This window comes from Brachyhypopomus gauderio, chromosome 5, assembly GCF_052324685.1.
Source record: "Brachyhypopomus gauderio isolate BG-103 chromosome 5, BGAUD_0.2, whole genome shotgun sequence".
In the NCBI taxonomy this organism is placed as follows: domain Eukaryota; kingdom Metazoa; phylum Chordata; class Actinopteri; order Gymnotiformes; family Hypopomidae; genus Brachyhypopomus; species Brachyhypopomus gauderio.
In genome coordinates, this window is record NC_135215.1 from 17,310,950 (window position 1) to 17,327,321 (window position 16,372).

Below are 16,372 nucleotides of genomic sequence, written 5' to 3' on the forward strand. Positions count from 1 at the left end.
TTCTCTGCATAATGCTGATACTGCTACTATTGTATTAATGAAATGATACTGCAGACAGCACGCTAGGTAATTAATCTAAATTATCGCCTTCGTTTAGGCCTATATATAGGCCTATATATATATATATATATATATATATATATATATATATATATATATATATATATAATTAGCTTTTTTTCGGTTGGCACATTTGGCAATACTTTTTTGCAGTCTATCTTAACCTGTGGTATTTAATTTTATTCAAGTTTACTGACGGGATCCTCATGTGCAAATTCAGTGAGTTATGAGTGTCTGTCATCACTGTATGTTTGAGTGCGAGTCTGTTCAAATGTTTGTAAATGTGTGCAATTGTGCAAGACCTGGAGGAAACGCTGAATATATCATGCCCTGTAGGGGGCAGTGGTGGGCCAGAAACCCTCATTAATGTGCCATATTTTGTCAATTGTGATTTTTACACCCCAATCGAAATTTGTCCTCCGCTTTTAACCCATCTGTGCAGTCAGAACACACACACACACACTAGTGGTTACTAGGGGGCTGTGGATCACACGTGCCCAGAGCGGTGGGCAGCCCTAGCCCTGGCGCCCGGGGAGCAGTTGGGGTTAGGTGCCTTGCTCAAGGGCACCTCAGTCATGGCCTGTCTGGGAATTGAACCCACAACCCTCCGGTCACAAGACCAGTTCCCTAACCGCCAGGCCATGACTCCCCCATTTTCCTTACAAACTACCCATGCACAAATTTCAAGTGTATTCTCTTTAATTTAGGAAACTATGTAAAATGTATAATTTGCTCCTGGTAAAGGAAGCTTGCGAGTAACACCAGTCACTGATTGCAAATGTTTGTTCAAATGTGTATCATTAATTAATCAGTGATAGACCATAAAAACTAATGTCAGTTCAGAGTAAGTAGTTCTTAACGTGCTAATCAGCATCTCAGGAGCTTGTGATGTCTACATGATGTCTACGATGAGTCTGTCATAACAACCAACTTGTTTAATAAACTTTATAGGACAAACGTGGTGTCCAACATTATTTAATTTTAAAACATTTATAAATATAGCGGGTTTCACTTTACAGTCTCACTTTACAAGCACAAAACATAGCAAGTGATAAGGCCTGTTGTGACTGCAGGTTACACTGCTGGACCACAGAAACAGGATGAATCCACTGAAATGATACCAAAAGATACATAAACTTGTACTGAGAAAGCACACAAAACCATGCTCAACTTTGCCTTAGAACCTCTAGAACCTCTGAAGGATTCTAGAATCAGCCTGGCCTTTGACTCAGAATCTAGAATAGTCTTGCTTTAGATTCAGTTCTTGGCATATAGTCCATATCCACTAATAACTGATCTATAATGTCTGTAAAGGAACATTTTCAAAAGCACAAAAGTCAGTTTGGCCTCCAAGTGTACCTCTGTGTGCACTTTAAGACACACACACACGCTTCAAAATACATTCTCGAGTGAATCTCAGCTGTTAGTATTGAGTGTACAGAAGAAGAAAGTCAAATAAAACACATAAAGGGCAATTGAGATTTCACATTTTGTGGTTCTGACAGAGGATCAAGCACAATGAAAATAAAAGCCAATGAGCAAAAAACAGGATATCAAGTAGGATTGTCTGTGCTCTTGGTGTATATATATGCAAATGTTATCTAACTAGTAAAACATAGATACGTACACGTGTAGTGCTCTTGTTATTCCAGTCACAGCTGTATTGCACTACCAGCGTTGGAGGGTAAGCGGAAGTTCATCACACTCGGTGCTGCCTCATCAACTTGTCAGAGGTGATCTGAACAGCAGACTTCATTGAGAACAGGTTCGCTCTGTCCCAGCCATGGCTCTCTGAGTTATTTATAACTCTGTGGCCTCTACAAGAAACCCCAGGAAAACGAATCGAGCCCTGCCACCGGGGTGAGTTAACCATTAAGAGGGACCCTGAACACTGGACCGATCGTTTCACTGGACAGGACCCATGGCTACAACTGCAGAAGACATATAATTGGAAAGATCTTGTCAGTGTTCTGAACCTACAATATAATTGTTTTGCGGTCAGGCCCACTGCTGTAACTGTACCTGTCTTGAAGCGCTGTGGCTTCAGTGTCTCTCCTCAGATCGTGCCTGAGAACAGCAGCTGGGCCCCCGCACGTTCCTGAAAAAGAGGCGGAAGGGGTTTCGCCGGCGTCTGCCCCTGCTAGATCGCCCTTCCTCTTTCTTCCGGCTTCCCCTGGCTGAACTGCGCCGGCTGGATGCTGCTGTTGCCGGTGGGCTAGACCGGATGGGAGTGGTGGTCTCCATGGTGTTTGTAGGTGGAGTCACCGCCAGTGAGGGTGCAGGTGGATCCCTTTGCTTCTTCACCCGTTTCTCAAGGTGTTTCTGGATGGCGGTGCCCAGAACGGTTACTTCCACCACGGCCCCATACACTTCCCAGGTCATCCCTTTCTCATCCCAGCTCACTTCCCGAATGGGCTCTTGGGGCTCGTCCGGGCCCGTCTCCGGCCGTGGTTCGGGTTCTGGTACTGTGTCCGGACCCGCCTCCACCCGTGGTTCGGACTTTGGGATGAGTTCAGATGAGCTGAAGGATATGGGACTCACAGCACCTTTGGTGACTGAATGAGGCCGCACCTGCTGTTCTACCTGTAGGTCAGGTGCACTTGTTGCTATGGGTGTCATTGGAGCTGTGCCAATTGAACGGGTTTCTACCTGCAACTCAGGTGCTCTTGTTGCTGTCGGAGTCATGGGAGCCGTGGCAATTGAACGAGTCTCCACCTGTAAGTCAGGTGCTCTTGTTGCTCTGGGTGTCATGGGAGCCGTGGCAACTGAACGAGTCTCCACCTGTAAGCCAGGTGCCCTTGTTGCTATGGGTGTCATGGGAGCCGTGCCAACCGAGCGAGTTTCCACCTGTAGTTCGGGTGCACTTGTTGTTATTGGTGTCATAGGAGCCGTGGCAACTGAACGAGTGTCTACATGTAAGTCAGGTGCCCTTGATGCTATGGGTGTCATGGGAGCCGTGGCAACTGTACAAGTGTCTACCTGTAACTCGGGTGCACTTGTTACTATGGGTGTCATAGGAGCTGTGGCAACCGATCGAGTCTCTACTTGTAGTTCAGGTGCAGTTGTTGCTATGGGTGTCATGGGAGCTGTGGCAACCGATCGAGTCTCTACCTGTAGCTCAGGTGCAGTTGTTGCTATGGGAGTCATAGGAGCCGTGGCAACTGAACGAGTCTCTACCTGTAGTTCAGGTGCTGTTGTTGCTATGGGTGTCATAGGAGCTGTACCAAACGAACGAGTGTCTACCTGTAGCTCAGGTGATTTTGTTGCTATGGGCGTCATGGGAGCTGTACCAAACGAACGAGTATCTACCTGTAACTCAGGTGACTTTGTTGCTATGGGCGTCATGGGAGCTGTACCAAACGAACGAGTATCTACCTGTAGCTCAGGTGACTTCGTTGCTATGGGCGTCATGGGAGCTGTACCAAACGAACGAATGTCTACCTGTAGCTCAGGTGACTTTGTTGCTATGGGCGTCATGGGAGCTGTACCAAATGAACGAGTATCTACCTGTAGCTCAGGTGACTTTGTTGCTATGGGCGTCATGGGAGCTGTACCAAACGATCGAGTATCTACCTGTAGCTCAGGTGACTTTGTTGCTATGGGCGTCATGGGAGCTGTACCAAATGAACGAGTATCTACCTGTAGCTCAGGTGATTTTGTTGCTATGGGCGTCATGGGAGCTGTACCAATCGAACGAGTGTCTACTTGAAGTTCAGGTGCACTTGTTGCTATGGGCGTCATGGGGTCTGTGGCAACTGACTGAGTCTCCACATATGTGTCGGGCGTTCTTGTTGCTACAGGAGTCATGGGAGCTATAGCAACTGAACGAGTCTCTGGCTGTAGTTCGGGTGCTTCTCCACTGCATCCCAGCTTGCTCAGAGAGTACTGGAAGAAGAAAGCAGCGGAACCTTCTGGAGGGGTCATGGGACTGGTAGCTACTGACTGGTACATCACCTCCAGGCTGACCTGTGTTTGAACATGTTGCCCAGTTGGGGGCTCTTCCCCTCCCTGTAATAGCTGGCGTACGTCCCTATGTTCTGAAGGTTCTGTTTGCTTCAGTGCTGCGCTGTTCTCCGTCCTTTCTGACCCCTGCTGATTCTTTGGGTCAGGGTATATTATGTGCTCCGATCTGGGTTTGATGTTTGCAGAACTGCTGGTGGAACTTGCCTCCATCCCCTCTGGGGTGGTTGCATGTGTAATTTGTTGACTGTTAGTCTGAACTTGTTCAGTATGAGTTTCTGTGCATCTGTCAGTCTTTGGTAATTCATGTTCGTTTGAGCTACTGCTGTTATTGGCTGAAGTGTTACTGGTTATACTGGTTTCTTGCATCTGACTGAGCTTGATTAAGTCTGCCACAACTGCAGAGGCGTCCAAACTGTCCTCTTCAGCTGTGTCTCCACGCTCGGCTGAAGTCGCAGAGTCAACACTGCTGGAGCTGTCAACATTTTCTGCCACTTCCAGCTCCATCTCCATCTCTGGTGACTCATGACTGGTTACCAGGATGGTTATTTCTTGGCTGGCCTGTTGTATGTTGGTGGTGTAGCGTTCTCTTCGTGTGAGACCTCCACCTGAAAGGCCGCTACCTCCATCGTCTCTGAGTAGGTCACACTGAATTGCGCCATCGTGACCTCGTGCGGGTTCAGAGGTCAAACAGTCCACCAACACTGGCACTTGTGGGGCCACTGAGTGAAGTTGGTCCCCTTTGGCTGTTGCGGTCTGGGTGATGGAGGGGATGTCCTCCTGGACTGCTGTTCCTGTGTGTTCACAGGCGTCCATCGGCTTGGTGTCTACCATGGCGTTCACACGGGTTACACAAGATTAGATTTTATGGTTGTCATTTAAAACGGCACTAATCCCTGAGCAAATTTTCCAAACTCCACTGTGGGTCAGACCAGGACCCTCCATTCATGTGGAGGTAACGATCTCCATATTTTTGTGTTTTTTGTTTTTAAAACACATTGGCTGAAAAAAAAGAAAAAAATACATCAGTCAATTCAATATCAATTTAATTACTCAATTGCTGATCATTGAACATATATAGAAATTGAGCTTTTCAAATAATACAAAATCCTTTAATTTAATGGTATGGAAATTCAAGCAAAAAGACACATAGAAAACATTATGGAAATACTGTGAGTGAAAGATGATTTACAACACATAGAATAGAACAATAGAACAAAAAGAAAAATGATTACAATTATTTTGTGTTACTAATTCATTTTGCATAGGCACACTTTTGTCCTAGAGATACATCGTGAGAAACACGTGCCGTTTAAGGTTGGGAACATTGTGTACAAAATGCAAAAATAGATATGAAATGCATACAACAACATTTTTTTTATAATTGACTCATTAATTTCCCCAATCAGCATGCACTTACAACTCTGGCATGTACTTGCTCTCCTGCACTATCAAATACAGAGGAATGTCTTATATTTCACTTCTGAATCAATATCATTCATGCACATGCAACTCCAAGCACTGCTTAGCAACAACACAGCCCCGATGGTACATGCAGACAGGATGAGAGTTGCATGTACTGTAAACAACACAAGCCTTTGTAAGTAAATACATACCACACAACTGTTTGTTTTCCCACCCTTTGTAAAATATGGTCCACATCCACTGAATCCTGCCCTGTTTTCCAAACTGTTTCTCCTCCTCCTGGATGCTGGGGATCCTAGACTGAAAATACCGTGTTTGTTTTCTAGAAGACTCTGGACTCTCTGCTGTAGACGGAGATCCTTGGATTTCAGTGAGGGCTGAAAGCTTCTGATTTTCTGTTACCCTGGAAACTAGGTTCAAGCTGGCAGTGAGTGGTAATGCGATGACAATGTCTCTTCAGCTCTTTAATCAGTAGCAAATGGCGATGATTAATACCCAGCATTCACAGGGATACAGGAGCTGTGGTAATACCACATACAGATACCCAGTGGGGTACGTGCACTCTGATGCGCAGTGTGCTAAGCAGCGTAGCAGTCACGAGCTGTGATTTTAATTAGTAAATAAAACCAGAACAACTTAATGTGTTAAAACTGCAGTGTTGGTGAGGTGGAGGATTCTTGTGTTACAATTGGGCTGATCTTGTGAAAAAACCTGCTGGAAATGTGTTACATCAACCTTTTAAATCAAGATTTTAAATCTAGATTTTCTCTGAAATCAAGATTTTAAATCGAGATTTTTAGACTAACTGGTCTGTATTTTTGTTCACGTTGACAAAATGTCAAAAGACCTCTTTTTTTTGTGCTTCTGTATGGCTTTCTGTCAGCGTTAGCCTAAAACTGGCGACAGGAAGAACTTCTCTCTCCTCACTAGCAATTCCTTGGCACTTGCCAGTAGCATGTTCCCACAGAAATCTGTTGCTTAGCAACAGACTGTGCAGATAGAGTGTGGTAGTAATGTTGGGCATGGGGGTGGGGTTGATGGTGAGGGCAGTCAGAGGGTGGGTGGTGTGTGGGTGAGGTGCAGGTGGCAGGTAGGGATGGGGTTGCAGGTGGGGGTGAGGGTTTATGGAAGCTTGAGGAAAATACATGTCATGTAGGGTCAAGGAACCAGGTGTGAGCTCCCATCAGTGGTTGCTGGAAAGATAAAAGAGAGGATGAGGATATGCAAAGAATGAAGGATGTGGAGGCTGGGGATGTGTGGGAGGGAAGAGGGAAAAAGACGAGAGAAAGGGAGAGAGAGAGGAAGAGAAAGGAGAAGGTGGAAGCCAAGCCAGAAATTGTATGCAGTGAAACGACCACTGAGGAGATGTGTGTCCAGTTCCCCATTGAGCTTGGCTATTCTATTTTCTACTTGACGTATGGACCGCTGGACTCGTTACTAGCCATAATTTAAACCTTAATAATGCATCTCACCACTCTCTCGCACTTCATCTGAAGGTGCTTCATCCTTCACCTTCACCTGCAACTTCCTCAAAGAGCTGAATGCAATTGCCTTTTAATCAGTAGTTTATATATATCTAATGAATAATGTCCTAAAAACTAAAAAACTACTTTTACACAAAGTCCATGTATTTACCATCACTTGCTTGTTATCGCCTGTGTTGATACAGTATAAGCTTACTGTGTTATGCCTTGGAGGGTGTGTGTGTGTGGAGGGTGTGTGTGTGTGTGCTCTCTGTCTCCCTCTCTCCTTAAGGTTCTGAGGGGAATACGGAAGGGGCGTGCCTTATCAGGGGTTGGTATATGCCTTAGCCATAGAACCTCTCTTATACAGGTTAAGGAGGATTATTTCTGGTCAGATTCTGAGCTCAATTCACCTATTTCACTGTCTGCCTATGCTGCTGATGAAGTGATACGTAAAACCCAAGCTGATGTTGATAATTTACTTAACACAGTGGAACGTTTAGTGAACTTTCTTCTGCCAAGGTTAATTGGAATAAAAGTGAGGTATTGCAGGTTGTAAGCTGGCGAGGTGCATCACCCTGGTTACCACAGGGTTCCAGCTGGGTTAGGAATGGTTTTAAATATTTGGGTGTGTTTTGGGGTGATAGATTAACTGAACAGAAATAAAAACTGGGATGGGTAATTAGAGAAGGTTATAGACGGACTTGGTTTGCCACGACATGGCTGCAGCTTCATGGCACAGGTTAGTGTGTTTCAACCCTCCTTCAGGTGCTCCTTCCAGCATACAAGCAGTGTTGGTTGATTCTTTTTGGGACATGCTACATTGGATTCCCCAGAGAGTGTTGTTTTTATCTAAAGAACATGGCAGACGGGCCTGTACAGCTTGCTAGCAGAAGTGCAGCTTTGCATCTCTCTTTTCACCTAAGCAAATGGAGACTTGCCTTGACAGAAGAGCATAATCTGCTTTAATCCAACTCTGAGCACACTAGATATTTTGTATCTCTCTCTTCATCTCTCTCACTCTCTGACTTTCCCTCTCTGTCTTTCTCTTTCTCTCTCTCAGCCTCTCTCTCACTCTCACTATCTCACTGGTTTCTCAATTTGCTTTGTTGAAATAGTTCAGTGGTTCATATAAGGTTCATATCACCTTATTTGGTTTTTTCCAGTTTCCGGTGGTTCATTAGACTCTCTCTTGCTCTGTTCTTGTTTGTCTTGTTTATGTACTTGTTTTGTGAAATGTCTTTCTAGATATTCTACAATTAAGTGTGAGTGATATTATGAAAAACAGTTTAGGAACCACAATGACTCGGTTACAGAGCGGCACGCCCTGTAAAGTTACAGAGTTGGGCTGCTACTCTGTACACTATGCTGCTGAGGTGCATAGTGGGTAAAAGTTGCCAGTGCTCTGACTTAATAATTACACCGTTCCAAGCGTCCTGTGGCATTAACAGCAGCACAGAAACTGTGCAGAGATCTTCATGGCAGGGATGTCCATGGGTGAGCAGCCTTACATCACCAAGCACAGTGTCAAGTGTTGGATGAAGTGGTGTAAAGCACCGTGCCTCTGGACTCTAGAGCAGTAGAAAAGTGTTGTGTGGACTGACCAGTCACACTTCTCCATCTGGGTCTGGTCTGGGATTGGTGGACCCCAGAAAGTTACCTGACTGACTGCATTGTGCTGACTACGAGATGGCATGGGCTTCCAAGTTCCAGTGAAGGGAAATCTTAATGCTTCAGCATACCAAGACATTTTGGGCAGCTGTGTGCCTCCAACTTTGTGGGAACAGTCTGAAGGTCCTTTTTTCTTAATGCCTATCTGTATTATGGATTTACAACATGATGTCCAAAAACATCCTGTAGATGTCATTTGTAAGTGTCCCAATACTTTTGTCTATGTACTATATGCACTAAAAGGCCAATTAATAGAAACCCATCTAGTAGTGTGATGTCCTTTGGCTTTCAGAACTGCAGCCATTGTGGCACAGATTCCACTGGAATCTGGTGGTGAAATCAATCTGCAGGAATCTGATTGGTCCGTTCAGACAGGACAGTTTCTCACAGTTGTCGCAAATGAGATTGAGGAAGTGACTTTCTGAACTGCCTGTTCTACCTCACATAGGATTAAGATCTGGGGATTGTGAAGGCCCTGGAAACAGTCCATGACTACAGGATCCTTATGGCATGGTGATTTGTCCTGTCGAAAAAGTCCTGCCACATGGTGCACTGCCTCTGTGAAGGAATGGACTTGGTTGGCAACAGAAAACTGAATTAATCTGACCAGGAGTTTCCTTTACTCACTGATTACATGTTCATAAGCTTTGACCCCTGGAGTCTCGTCGTTCTGTTTCCCTGTCTGCTGTTGCAGCACATCCGTGCTAAGAACACGTTGTTCATTCAGACATATTTTTCTAATATTAATTGGTTCCTCTTCCTTCAGGTTCAGAAGTGCTTCACTTGCAAAGTTGATGAAGGACCTGTCTGAAACACCGTTACTATGGAGACTTCATGCACCTCACTACAACTTTGAATTTCTCCATGTCTTACTACAGTACACTGCAGTTGCTCACCTGGAATCTTCTTCAGATTCTCTCCCACACACACAGACACACACAGACACACACAGAGACACACAGAGACAGACAGACACACACACACACACACACACACACACACACACACACACACACACACACACACACACACACACACACACACACACACACACACACACACACACACACACACACACACACAAACACCAACATCTTTTATCTGTTGATATTATTCATGTGAATGACAACTCACTCATGACAGATCACCATCATGATGACACCCCACACAAGTCTAAGTTTAGATAAGACTCAAAAAACAGATGTCACATACCAACCCTCCCCAAAACCAACATATTTATCTGTTGTTAGCAGGGGTGGCTGATATAAATGGGCCAACCGGGTCTATGTCCTCCCTTCCCTTCATCTAATTAATGAATCAGCATAAACACATTATCATATTACATCATCATCAAGAATATATGGGCGGCACGGTGGTGTGGTGGTTAGCACTGTCGCCTCACAGCAAGGCGGTCTGGGTTTGATTCTCGGTCTGGGCTGCTCTGTGTGGAGTTTGCATGTTCTCCCTGTGCCTGCATGGGTGTCCTCCGGGTACTCCGGTTTCCTCCCACAGTCCAAAGACATGCGTGTTAGGTTGATTGATCACTCTAAATTGCCCGTAGGTGTGAGTGCGTGCGTGTGTGTTGGCCATGCGGTGGACTGGCGACCTGCCCATGGTGTACCCTGCCTTCGCCCGGAGATGCTGGGATTGGCTCCAGCCCCCCCGTGACCCCGACTAGCGGGATTAAGCGGTTCAGATAATGGATGGATGGATGAAGAATATATATTATTCTTGCCATCTATGTTGTCTTATTTGCTTTTAAGAAACTCCGCGAAGTGGATTTTTTATTTCTGTGGAACTAAGAACAATAGCACCACCTAACGGCCATAAGAAAAGTATCAGGTATAATGGGCTGATTTAATCATTTACACAAACCTGGCAGTTTGTTTTGATATATTACCAACGGTCAAACGCCTCTTTGGTTAGATGTCCAAGTGGGCACGTTTGTTGTTGTCCAGATGTGTCTCTGCTCCTTCCTGCCGCCTGCATTCTGCACCCTATTGGAAGCAAGACTGCTATAAAAAACAACACACACTGACTATTAACATATAGAAGTTAAAGCTGCAAAATGTAAGATTTGTTTGTCTGAAAGAAAGTTAAAAAGAAAAATATTACTTGAACTACAGTGTCCTCCTGCTGTGAATCACCATGTTATTCAGACGTCAGAGCTGTCGTGTTGCATTTGGCAAGAGTGTTTTGGTCTTTATGTATTAAGGTCACATGCTCAAAAAGAAGGTCCAGATGAAAAAAAGATGAAAAAGGTTCATTTCAGTGCACAGTAAATATATGCTACTCACAAGCAGGGATATCTGGCTTTCAGGTGAAATTTCAGGATGAACTTAAAATGTACTCTTTGTGACCTCTGAACTTTTGAATGCACATGTCCAACTGTTCAGTGTTTCAGTACTTTTACACATCTTGCTGTTGTCTAACAAGAAGCTTAATTGCAAAATTCACAAAAGGTATTTGATACATTCAATCGACCGATACATTTCCTGGTTCAATTAGAATCGGTATTTCAACAGTCCTCATCATCATGCTGTTCACATGTTGACTTCATGAGACCAAGACGACACCTATTAACTGAGCTACAAGCTTCAAACAGGATGTTCTCAGACTGAAGTGGCCACTGAGCTTAGAGTGACACAGAGTGTCATCAGCAGGTTTCAACAGAGATACAGACTGGAAGAGTCAGAAAGTCTTAGACGTGCACGTCCTGTGACCACATCCCACACTGATGACCGTTTCATTGTGAAAAGTGCCCTGCGGAACCGGATGATGAATGCCACACAACTCCAGGCACATTTAAGGGAGGTGAGTGTCATGTCATGACCATTCAATGTTTACATCAGAGTCTGTGGGCTAGACGACCTGCAAGGGTACCTGACTACACCGCAGGCACAGACACAGGTTCAGACGCCATTATTTCTGAGCAGAAATAATGGCCGCCAATGACGTTGGAGACGTCAAGGAGAGCCCTCTACATCAGCCACTGCTGTCACCAGACGAGCCTTTGGTAGTGGTGGTGGAGTTACAGTGTGGGCAAGTGTGTCTAGTCAATACAGAACTGCCCTACACTTTGTTAATGGTATAGTGACAAGCCTGGGGTACCTCACATGGAGCCTGCACGTTCTCCAGACCTGAATCCCATAGAAGAACTATGGAATCAGCTGAGTCACCGTGTAGAGGCTCCTAACTATCAACAGTATGCTACGTTCTGCAGTCCAGCTGCATTCTAATGTTAGCTTTATAATCATATGTTAGCTAGATATCACACACGCTTATTTGAAGACTCGGATTTCTGAGATTGAGAGCGTTGTTAAAAACATAAATCTTATCAAAGCTTATTTACATTTATAAATGAATGTATGAATGTTGATAGACTAATGTCAAATAGATTTGAAGCTGTAAGTACTGATATCAGTAGTTAACTCTGATAGTACTGATATCAATTGGTTAATTCTGATTATGTTGACATCAGACTTGTATTATTATACACCAACTTATCAGAGTTGAATGCAGTTGTGTAAAATGTATGAATGTTGATAGACTGACTCATTTATCATTTAACTTCTTAATGTTCTTTTGGCTACGTGTTGTGCATAGATGTTCATGATTTGTGAACCCCAGATTGATTTGGCGAATGCCTTCTCAGTGCCAACTCCATTGCTTCCTCCCACATGCTGGACATGTTTTGATACATAGTGTATGGATGGAGTGGAGGGCTATTCACATGTCCACCAGGTGGCAGTGTGTGTGTGTGTGTGTGTGTGTGTGAGAGAGAGAGAGAGCGAGCGAGAGGTCTGAGGGAGTCCATGGGCTCTACAAAGATTTTTCCTTAAATAGGAATATTGTGTCAGGCCACCATAAATGAATCAGTATATGGGAAGCACAGTGCTCAATTAATCTGAATCTTATTTTCATACATACCTGCATTTGAAAGAACCTAAATGCAAATCCAACATTATGTTGATAAGGATATGATTACAACCATAGATAATTCACGTACATCCCCAGAGAACATTCTGTTCTGATCAGTTTTCATTGAATTTTCCAATGTGAACACCCTCACAATCATCAGTATCTGCTTGAAGAGAGGGAAGGTGGCGCGACCCACATTGCAAAATGTTCTTCTGTATGTTTTGTGCAATTATACATTTCTTCCAGAGAGGGTGCCAATTCCCCAGTTGTACATATCACAGCTTAAAATGTCAGGCGATAGCATAATGGTGAGTATACCTTCGTAACACAGAGTCACTGTTTAAGTAATCGTTTGTTTAACTAAGTGTATCATACTCCATGATACTCTATCATACTCTATTCTAGCCTAACTTTCTTCCATTATTTAGATAAATGCCAGCATCTTTCTTTTTTATGTTTATGTTTAGTTCTGCTATACATGAAAAATATTTATATATATATATATATAAATAAGCATAATTTAATAATGTTGAATCATTTAAAAAAAACCGCATGGAACTTGATAAGGACATTCCACCGTGTCTAACAGAGTCACTGGCCCCAGCCTGGCCACTAAATTCATATGGCTTACATCTGCCACAGGTTGTTAGCATTCAAGTGAGTGACCAACATGTGAGGTGACTACCCACCCCCACAGCCGTCTGCGTTTAGAAGAAAACAAGCATAAATAACAGATCACTTATTTGCACCCCTCCCCCAAACCAACATCTTTTATCTGCTGTTAGCATTTATGTGAATGACCATCCAGTCAGGACAGGACGGATATAATTATGCCTTTTGATGTGAAATGTCAGCAAGTCTGCAGTGTGATCACAGTCAAATAAATATTTTGACAGGTCAGGTGACATTATTATGTGAGGTAATGAAACGTATTACAGTGTTGCAGGCTGGAAAAAGCCCCCATTCAGTTCCCACTTCTGCATTTTTGACTAGGACAACTATTTGACTAAATTGATTTTTAAACACCTCACCATTGAACCATCGAAGTGGAATGTAAAATTAAGAGAGTGGGATTTTGCCTGTGATATTCTGAATGAAAGCTCTTGTCTGGGTTGTGTTGCCATAGCGACGCATTGCCACTTCTCTACAGTGCCTCTTCATCTATTGATCGTGCAAAGACGAAAACGAGCAAACATGAAGCTGTCAGAACCTTCAGGAGAGGATGACTCAGCAGTCAGAACCTTCAGGAGAGGATGAATCAGCAGTCAGAACCTTCGGAGAGGATGACTCGGCACATAAAAAAACGCCAAAATAGAACTGGAGAAACTCAGCACCAGGCAATGGTTCCTCAATTTCGGTGGACCCCCACACAACTCTGAAAGTTTATTATTGTTCAAATTGATAGACACCTCACATTCACTCATGTTACATTTTTATATTTTATATTTTACACTGTTCTGAGCAGACTCAATGAGTCAATCACAAAGTTCAATTCCGAAAAACTTTATTAGCTGATTACAGATGTAGACACATGCAAATGGCATTTTTAATTCTTTCTCCATGACGACTAACATAATGAGGGCTAACACGTCCACATGTGGGAATCTGGATGTTAGGCAGCAGATAAACAGAATGTTCCTGCTGTAGTAAACGATCTTCCTTTAACGGGACTTTGGAGTGTGTGCTTGTCCAGGCATTCCTCTCCATTCTGGACGATATGGATGTAAGGTTGACTCTAGTTACTTAGGACATAGTTTCTGTCCAAAGACTTTTATGGTGCCTGAGGCTTTGTCTGCAGCAGTTCCTATAGCAGTCTGGGTTTGTTTGGATACCTCCTCAGCAACTACACACACACACACACACACACACACACACACACACACACACACACGTGCCCAAAAGTCAGAACATATTGCATGATGTAGAAATAGCATGTTCATAGACATAAAGGATAAAAATATTGAATACGAATGAGAATGTTTACTAGGACACTACTGATGTGGAGGTTTGAGCATGTTCATAGACATAAAGGATAAAAATATTGAATACGAATGAGAATGTTTACTAGGACACTACTGATGTGGAGGTTTGAGCATGTTCATAGACATAAAGGATAAAAATATTGAATACGAATGAGAATGTTTACTAGGACACTACTGATGTGGAGGTTTGAGCATGTTCATAGACATAAAGGATAAAAATATTGAATACGAATGAGAATGTTTACTAGGACACTACTGATGTGGAGGTTTGAGCATGTTCATAGACATAAAGGATAAAAATATTGAATACGAATGAGAATGATTACTAGGACACTACTGATGTGGAGGTTTGAGCATGTTCACAGACATAAAGGATAAAAGTATTGAATATGAATGAGAATGTTTACTAGGACACTACTGATGTGGAGGTTTGAGCATGTTCACAGACATTAAGGATAAAAATATTGAATATGAATGAGAATGTTTACTAGGACACTACTGATGTGGAGGTTTGAGCATGTTCACAGACATAAAGGATAAAAGTATTGAATATGAATGAGAATGTTTACTAGGACACTACTGATGTGGAGGTTTGAGCATGTTCATAGACATAAAGGATAAAAATATTGAATACGAATGAGAATGATTACTAGGACACTACTGATGTGGAGGTTTGAGCATGTTCACAGACATAAAGGATAAAAGTATTGAATACGAATGAGAATGTTTACTAGGACACTACTGATGTGGAGGTTTGAGCATGTTCATAGACATAAAGGATAAAAGTATTGAATACGAATGAGAATGTTTACTAGGACACTACTGATGTGGAGGTTTGAGCATGTTCACAGACATAAAGGATAAAAGTATTGAATATGAATGAGAATGTTTACTAGGACACTACTGATGTGGAGGTTTGAGCATGTTCACAGACATAAAGGATAAAAGTATTGAATATGAATGAGAATGTTTACTAGGACACTACTGATGTGGAGGTTTGAGCATGTTCACAGACATAAAGGATAAAAGTATTGAATATGAATGAGAATGTTTACTAGGACACTACTGATGTGGAGGTTTGAGACGCCGGCCATCTGTGTCTTACCTGCCGTAGTCGTTGCTTTGGAGGATTCAGCCACCTGTTCCACAGCATCCTGAGCAGCTTGCGCTGAAATAACAAGCACAAGTGCTACAGTGTTTACTACCCAACACACAGATCACTGTAGATCACTGTAGATCAATGCAGATCACTGAAGGTTTCTGTAGATCACTACTGCTAGTCTCTCAGCACCTCAACGCTGACCTGAGTTTTTTTTGTTGGTGATAATTCAATATGTAAAAAGTTATGAAAAGTTTTTTGTGCTGTACTAGTTGCACTATTAGGTATTATTAAATAAACAATATATAATACAGTTTTAGGATATTAGTTAAGAAGTTAAAAACAGATTAATAAGTAAATAATGATCTGTGTTTTCTATCCTGACACTATCCTGATTTGCTTTTAATCTCCGTTCCCTCCGTACCAGTACAAGTCCCAGTACCTGCAATGCCTCCGACCAGTTTGGTAGCCGTCTGCGAGGTGCCTTTCAGCCCTTCCAGAGACTTTTTCAAGGATGTCATGTCCCGCGCGGAGGGCTCCTCAGGACTCTGGCAGTCTGTGAGAGCAGGTAGGAGTGTCGTGTCTTGCAGGGGGGACTTTTAATAGAGCTCAGCTGGCGTAACACATTCCTCCCTGATTACACATGACGGCCCCTCAATGAGAGGTGGCTTATGGGTCTACAGTGGCTGTAGGAGACGGGGGATCTACAGACTGCCTGTCTCAGCAGCTTTATGGAGACAGAGATGTTTATCAGGTGGTGGTGTTTATCAGGGAGTGGAGGGAGGGAGAAG

General features: G+C 43.3%; 2 protein-coding genes across 2 annotated transcripts; both read right to left on the reverse strand.

The window, feature by feature from the left end:
- Nucleotides 1–242: 242 nt before the first annotated feature.
- gprin1 (G protein regulated inducer of neurite outgrowth 1) lies at nt 243–6,011 on the reverse strand. Its single transcript, XM_077006137.1, has 2 exons — nt 5,637–6,011; nt 243–5,022 (listed from the first exon to the last, which is right to left on the reverse strand). Exon 2 carries the CDS (start codon nt 4,852–4,854, stop codon nt 2,104–2,106), a length of 2,751 nt encoding a protein of 916 aa, XP_076862252.1. The 5' UTR covers nt 4,855–5,022; nt 5,637–6,011; the 3' UTR covers nt 243–2,103.
- A 7,976-nt stretch (nt 6,012–13,987) lies between these two features.
- Nucleotides 13,988–16,348, reverse strand: adirf (adipogenesis regulatory factor). Its single transcript, XM_077006138.1, has 3 exons — nt 16,024–16,348; nt 15,588–15,650; nt 13,988–14,343 (listed from the first exon to the last, which is right to left on the reverse strand). Exons 1-3 carry the CDS (start codon nt 16,100–16,102, stop codon nt 14,240–14,242), a joined length of 246 nt encoding a protein of 81 aa, XP_076862253.1. The 5' UTR covers nt 16,103–16,348; the 3' UTR covers nt 13,988–14,239.
- Between the last annotated feature and the right edge of the window lie 24 nt (nt 16,349–16,372).